The sequence below is a fragment of the Camelina sativa genome, chromosome 11, assembly GCF_030686135.1.
Source record: "Camelina sativa cultivar CO46 ecotype springtype chromosome 11, ASM3068613v1".
In the NCBI taxonomy this organism is placed as follows: domain Eukaryota; kingdom Viridiplantae; phylum Streptophyta; class Magnoliopsida; order Brassicales; family Brassicaceae; genus Camelina; species Camelina sativa.
The window spans coordinates 25,757,977-25,766,014 of NC_141890.1; the positions used below are offsets into that span (position 1 = coordinate 25,757,977).

General features: G+C 31.2%; 1 protein-coding gene across 2 annotated transcripts; it reads left to right on the forward strand.

Annotated features, from left to right (window-relative positions):
• The first annotated feature begins 4,277 nt into the window (after positions 1 to 4,277).
• On the forward strand, positions 4,278 to 6,890 carry LOC104724087 (wax ester synthase/diacylglycerol acyltransferase 1-like). 2 transcript variants are annotated; one of them, XM_087470896.1, is made up of 7 exons: positions 4,278 to 4,538; positions 4,767 to 5,339; positions 5,439 to 5,505; positions 5,745 to 5,836; positions 5,931 to 6,140; positions 6,227 to 6,364; positions 6,499 to 6,890. In XM_087470896.1, exons 1-7 carry the CDS (start codon positions 4,356 to 4,358, stop codon positions 6,667 to 6,669), a joined length of 1,434 nt encoding a protein of 477 aa, XP_087327022.1. In that variant the 5' UTR covers positions 4,278 to 4,355; the 3' UTR covers positions 6,670 to 6,890. The 2 variants fall into 2 exon arrangements, with proteins under 2 accessions (XP_087327022.1, XP_087327023.1); XM_087470897.1 differs by having other exon boundaries at positions 4,330 to 4,538; positions 5,439 to 5,475.
• The last annotated feature ends 1,148 nt before the right edge of the window (positions 6,891 to 8,038 follow it).

The window sequence follows — 8,038 nt, forward strand, 5'->3', positions numbered from 1 at the left end:
TTTTTTTATTTTATATTTTTTCCACATGACATATTTTCTAAGGTTTATATATTTTTTTTCTTATCAAAAAGTAATTAAAAATTAATTTATAGATAAAACTGTAAATTTTTCTTAATATATGTAAAAGTGTCAAAACATCAATTTAGTAAAAGAAAAAAAGAATATGGATCTATTTATGTACTGTTTTATATTAATATTGTAGTTAAGTCTCTTATAATAATACCCTACCTAGCTACTCCCTCTATATAATTAGTTACTCTATGTTACATTCACATTCATATTTAGAACGTATCATTGAACCAACCGATTACGGTTCGAGACTTGTCACTGATTTCAACTATACTTATCTATTGTGGGTGCCTTCAGTAAAAATTACCCGACTCTTTCACAAGTTTTGGAAATCAGTTTTTAGTTTTAGTTTAAAGTTGCATATTCTATGAAGAACATTATATGAAACCAGCAGTATTTGGTATGAAATTAAACATAGTAGGTAGGTACAGCATTCATCTCCTTCCTGCCCGCTAATTAATTGTTCATAAATATTTTTGAACACGTACACATCTTGCTCGTAAATAGATGAGTTGTGTGGTCGATATTGTACTACTCGAAACTTATCTCCATGCCATCACTAGAATAGCATACAGTATTAATTAGTAAATATAGATAATTAATAAGATTATTAAAAAATAATAAATACGCACTTGAGATAAATGTTAAACAAATTCAACTGGATCATAAAGATCAGCGAGTTGGTAAAATTCAAATCGGAGTTTATAATTAAAAAAACTTAATTCTTACTTTGAGATATGAGCGGAATTAATTCTTAGTGCAATAGTTTGGGGGATTTTTAAAAATACGCTTTTTTATTGTCACTTTTTTTAAATACCATTTTATGGTGTTTATATTTAAAAATAATTTTTTTAATATATAAAATAATAAAATTCTAAACCCTAAATTCCAAATAGTAAACACTACTCTCTAAAAACTATACCCTAAATATTAAATAGAGAACGCAAACCTAAAAAAAATGTTTTAAAAATTAATTTAACATATTGTAATTATATAAAAAGTATAAAAATTAAAATATTCAAAAAAAATTGTATTTTTGAAAAAAAATATCTCAAAAAAAGTATTTTTAACAAATTCTCTAATTTTTTTTTGTAAAACTAAAACAATTATAAGCATCAAAACGAACAAGTGAAGTTCAAACCAAGGTGCCAAAATTTAATTTTTGTTTATATTTAAACTTACAAAAAATTTCAAAGCCCAAGATAAAAAGTCAAAAACCTATAGTGTTTCGATGCGGACGACGACACTTGATTCCCAAATCAAAACTTTGTATTACTGTTATTTATTATCTCATTAATTAGTTTTTCTTACTATAACGCAAAAATTAAATCAATTTTTTTGGATAAATATGTGAATTTTCATTAAATGAGCAGATGAACTTTCCCTCCCCATTTGGCTTTCTTAGAGCCAATCTTTTATGTAGTTGACAAAAAAAAAGAACTTTGCGTTTATATTAACATTTGTTTTAGTAAATATTTACAATGCCATTATTATATTTATGTATCTAAACAACTTTACAATTAATTCACACTAATATTCATAAAACCAAACATAATTAAAATATTAAAATTAATTGTAAAATTATCCATATAATCTTCAACAATTAATTAAAGATATTTAAAATATTTTGTTCAGATTTTAAATTATATTTTTCCTATCATCTTTGTTTAATTTATTTTTTAATTGTTTAAATCATCATATAGTACATGAACAGACATATACTACTCACTTAATCGAAAATAGTGTATCTTCATTGTTCCACATGGCCTAAAATTTTTAGACAATGATTCAAAATTATATTATACATAATATTATACTGAATCTTAATCTAAATGAACAGGAAGCTTAATTTAACAAAAATCCAAATTATGTATACGACTTAATTCAATTTTGAAGTTGACTGTTTACTTTTATCGTATACATTAAAATTTTAAACCTTAAGTTATTATAATTGATATATCTAAAATTAATATAAATTTTAAAATATTATAAATATTTAAATACATTATATTTTAAAATAATATTGGACGGATTATATTGTATGATGGTTTTTTTTTCAACCTAACAATATTTAAAATAAAACTCCTAAGTTGGTTGTCCAAACTGGAGAAAAATTGTATACAAAAATGGTATCTGACGATAACTTTCTAGAATAACGAACTAAACAATCCGCCTTTCCATTGGACTCCCGTAGGATCTTGTAAAGAGTAAAAAGAGGCAAGGAGACACGAAGAGTGTGGAACTCATCAAGGAAAGTAGAGAAGGTCGGCCACTCCTCCGAGTCTTGCATGATCGCAACAAGCTTTGCTGAACCCATTTCGAATCTCTGACAGTCAATGCGTCTAGTTAGAATACACTCCATAGCCCATAGTAAAACCTCTAGCTTCGAATGAAGTGAGGACGAACTTTGACATTGGCATCTTGCACCCATGACTAAAGTCTGATCTTCACCATCACCACACCACCATCCCAATCCTAAATATAGTTTTATGGTAGAATGGGTTTGAATCAATATTAATAAAAAAGGCAAAATATTATTTATCTGAAGTTTCAATTGGACTAAGTATTCATTTTATTATTTTTAATATCGAAATTGATTTAATTAGAATTGAATGAAAATTGAATGAAACAAAAATTGTCCTGTAGTATACCATGGAACTGCTCAGCCTCGCTCAAGTGGGATGGACACAGGTGTCATGGCCCAGGGAACCAAACCTTTTCACATAAAAATTATACAAGAAAAGGGGTCCAAATTTTTGTAAAAATATAAAAATAGCCCGAAAATAATTTTTGAAACTGTCCAAATGTTTCTAAAAACATTTTTTGGGGGCCAGTTTAAAAATTATTATAAAATAATCCACATTTTTAACAAAAATTCAGAAAAATCTCAAAAAAAAAATTAATGTAACAAAAAGTCCAATAATTTTTTTTCGCCCAAGGCCTCTCATTTCTGTTGAGCCGGGGCTGTAACGACCAAGGACTCTTTATCAGCTTAGTGAATGAGGAACAACAAAATTAAAGATGGAGTGTTCCTGGATGATTAATGAGAAAAAGCAGACCTCATTGATCTGGATAGCTTTGCTTCAGGCTTCAGCTTCGGCCAATTACTAGAGTTTTCACCAGATGCAATTTTGGATCTGATTGGTGGACTCCCCTATGTCCACTTCTTTAATGGGACACAATCGGGGCCAGCTCATACGTGTATCCCATTTAAATCGGTTTTGTTTTATATCAACATCATACATTATGTGGGTAGTTAGATATAATAAATAAATTACATTTTTTTAGAAAAACATTGTATCCTCATGCATTTTCACCTACAACAAAGAGTTTTTAAAAAATTAATTAATTTATAGTAGCCGGGGACCAACAATTATGTCAACAGTATACACCAAAATAACATAAATGTAACTCGAACAGTTCTAGTGGACTCGCATTCTATTAATATGCTTCCACATGTTGGCATGATAAACATGAAAGTGTATTTTGATTTCTAAAATATGTTAAATTTTCAACAAAAAAGAAAAAAGCAAATGGGCAATTAAAACATCTCTGATAGATTGTATAGAAATTTATTGGGCTACGATTGCTAATAAATTTATGTTGGACAAAACTGCATATATAACGTCACGTACGTGTATGACTAATTTAGGCGTGGTCTGCACGCATAAAAAACTATTAGAGTTTAAAATCCCATATTAGATGGGATAAAGTTTTGGACCAATATATAAAGAACAACAATCATTTTGTTTTGAGCTATGTTTTTGGAATTAGTTAGGTCACATTCTTAATTAGGTCTAACAAATAACTTTTCACTAAAAATAGTTTTTCATCTATGTGCATGGCTCTTACAAATAGTATGTTTTGTTTTGATATTTCTGAAATGTTGGTTTTAAATTTTTTTAATAGTACTGTTTCCCATCCACTTAGGAATGTGATCTAACTAATTTTTATTTATACACCGTATACTTAATGATTTCTCTATCTAATTCGTTTATTAATTTGAAGTTTATCAAGACAATTTATGTTAAAACAACAACTATTATGAAATGGTATTTAGAAACCAAATGGTTTTTTTATAAATAAAATGGAAGGACTAAATTTAAAAAAAAAATACACAAGGAACCCACGAAGGTAGCAACCACAAACCCTAACCTCATACCAAACCTCATTTACTACTTATAATAATACCAAAAAAAAAAAAGAGAGAAGGACACAAAATGAATGCTATAAAAGCGAAGTAGTACTGCAAAAGGTTGGAGAATCATAAAAAGAAAACCATACAAATGGAAAAAGATATGGAGAGAGAAGAGCCAATGGAGCCGCTTAGCCCAATGTCACATATGCTAAGTTCCCCAAATTTCGTCATTGTTATAACTTTTGGGTTTAAAATTAGATGCAACCCATCGAAGTTTGTTGAAGGCATCAACAAGTCATTGATCAATGCTCCCAGATTCTCTAGCAAAATGGTAAATATAAATATTCTATACGTACGCATGCATTTTGTTATATATGTACTAGCTATAATTTTGGTATATATATATAATAAGTATAAACATACTGAATAAGATATATATAAAGAATTCTTCAGTGACTAATAGAATTCAATTTGTTTCTATCTCTTTAGTATGCAAATATCACAAGTATATTAGTTCTGAATTTTGTCTTACGGATCATAATTTTTCTTGTCTTTTCAGGAGATAGACTACAAGAGAAAAGGAGAACCGGTGTGGATTCCTGTTAAAGTTCGAGTAGAAGATCATATAATTGTGCCGGATCTTGACTATCCCAACATTGAAAATCCTGATCAGTTCGTAGAAGATTATATTTCAACCATTGCTAACATTCCAATGGACATGTCCAAACCACTTTGGGAATTTCATTTGCTCAACGTAAAGACATCAAAAGCAGAATCTTTGGCTATAGTAAAAATACATCACTCAGTTGGTGATGGAATGTCTCTTATGTCTCTCTTACTTGCTTGTTCAAGAAAAACATCAGACCCCGACGCACTAATTTCTAGTACCGTGGCTACAAAGAAACTTGTTAATTCCCTGGCTTGGTGGTTGGTTGTTGGGTTTTTGTTTTTGATAAGAGTCACCTTCACCACTATTGTTGAATTTTTCAAGTTAATTCTTACAGTATGCTTCATGCAAGATACGAAAAATCCTGTTATGGGTAATCCCAGTGATGGATTTCAATCCTGGAAGCTTATCCATCGGATAATAAGTCTTGATGATGTCAAGTTTGTGAAGGACACAATGAACATGGTATGTATAGTAATTGTTATTTTGCTTTATATACTGATCACTCATTTCGTTTTTACGTACACTTTATATAACAACTTCATAATATTCAAATATTTGCAGAAGGTGAATGATGTTCTTCTTGGAATGACACAAGCAGGTCTTTCAAGATATTTGAGTAGCAAATATGGTTAATTCAAATTCCTTTCTCCTTTTATAAGTATCTATCATTTACCATATATACCTTTTTTCAATTATTTTTTTTACTATAAAAAAAAATCCACAAACCACCTTACCTATAATATTTTTTTTCTTCAATTATTATATTTTCGATATGCAATCACTTCTTATAATATTAAAAACCAGAGGTACTCAATCACTCAAACCATAATTACATCATAATTCATAATATTTGATAACTGTTGACAGATGGATCAAAGGCCGAGAAGAAAGAGATCTTAGAAAAGCTCCGTGTTCGTGGTGCTGTAGCTATAAACTTAAGACCAGCAACAAGGATAGAGGTGATAGTCATCATGTTCATAGTTATATACAATCATACAAAACCAAATTTTCAATTAGTTTAAGTGTAAAGTTTAATAAAATATGAAAATGTAGGATTTGGCTGATATGATGGCGAAGGGTTCAAAGTGTAGATGGGGAAACTTCATAGGAACTATCATATTTCCTTTGTGGGTGAAATTCGAGAATGATCCATTGGAGTACATTCGACGAGCCAAAGCAACAATGGATAGGAAAAAAATATCTCTCGAAGCGTTTATTTTCTACGGAATCATAAAATTCACCTTGAAATTGTTTGGAGGAAAGGTGAAAATATACAAAACCGATATGAGCAATATTCGATACAACTTAATGCATTTAACTATTTTTTTTTTACTGTAAGAAATTAACAGGCAGTAGAAGATTTTGGAAAGAGGATATTTGGTCACACATCGTTGGCATTTTCAAATGTGAAAGGTCCGGATGAAGAAATAAGTTTTTTTCACCATCCGATTTCATATATCGCGGGAAGTGCATTAGTTGGATCACAAGTAAGTACAACTGATTTCATATATACTTAAATCATTCCTTTTTTGAAGTAGATTTGTTTACTCTTCTAAAAGATTATGAAACTTTTGATGAAGTTAAATTAACTAATTGTTTATTTTGTTGGGTGATGTTTAAGGCTCTCAGTATCCATTTCATAAGCTACGTAAACAAGATTGTCATCAATCTAGCTGTTGACACAACAACTATTCCAGATCCACATAGACTATGTGATGATATGGTAGAAGCACTCAAGATCATCAAATATGCTGCCATGCAAGAGAAAAGATCTCGTAAAACCGAAGTTTAAAAAACATCACCTGTGTTTGATCAATCCTATGAAATGTATAACACATATGAACTTTTCTGTCTTCAGTTAAAAAATGTAAAAAAAAAAAAAAAAAAAAAAAAAAAAAAAAAAGTGTGGTGAAGTGCAAGTTTGTTAATTTGGTTTGATCTAATATGTTTTATGAAACATTTTTAAAAAAGTCGGCAAACTATCTAATATGTTTTATGAAACATTTTTAAAAATGTCGGCAAACTAAAAAAAAAATCGCCAAAATCTAAGAAAGTACACATAGTTTTTTTTTTTTTTGTCAAACAAGTTTCATTAAACTTAGGTCCTCAAACAGGACAGTTCATACAAGGAGAGAATTACAAAGTTACAAAGCTTAATAGGGTTACAAAACATAGATAGATATTTGCTCCATGAGTTTTCCAAGGGAATACAAGGCTTTGGGAGGCTAGTAGGACTTGAAAGATCTGTTGGGACCAAGGTGGAAGTGCCTTTGAAGACATGCTCCGCAGCTTCCTGGATCAGCAAGTGATCAACGATGGCTCTTGCAAAGTATGCAGCGGAGCTTTTAGAAAAGTTGTTCCATAGGGAACTGGGGGATAATGTTCTCGCCAACCGGAGAAAGTTCAAGACCAATTAATCAAGGATTGTTACAGATTTTGGCACAAATCTCCTAACTAGTGGTGAAGCTACCGAGACTCGTAAGTGGTATATGCAATGTCGTAACAGAGCAGGTGGATCCTCCCTCTCATGAAGCCCTCGGCCATGGAGGTTAAAGAGTCCCACACAAAGCTTGTAGCCGATAAAGCATTGTAAGAAAAGGACAAAACCGAGCTTACACACTAAAGGCGGTTGTAAGGGATTTGGGGATACGATTGTTGTAAGGTTGATCCTAGTAAGAAGTAACCAAAGCCGTAACATAGCATGTGGGTCCTCCCTCACATGCAACACATAGCCATGGAGGTTAAGGAGTCCCACACAAAGCTTGTAGTCGGCTTTGGCTTGGGGCGTATATATGGTCACTAGGTTAATATCAAGGGACGAGTGGTAACGATACCCTTGGAGGGTTTCAGTGATCTTGTGGTACACATTATAAGGCTGTTCTTGATGAATGTAATGCACTAACCAATCTAGAGAGACTAATGCAACACTGAAACAGTTTCTACGGCCAATCGAACTAGAGGCAGGGGAAACTTGTAGGGTTGTACTCAATCCACTGGTAGGGGTTCTAAAAGACTTCTAGCACGGATATGTATCGAAATCAAGTCGAGAATCTCTATCTACCAGGGTTCTATGATAGGAATTGGGTTCAAACCTGGATCGAGAAGACAGAGAGGGATTTGGTCTGGTCTGGTTTGTGGAAATAATCTTCCTCGGGTGAAGC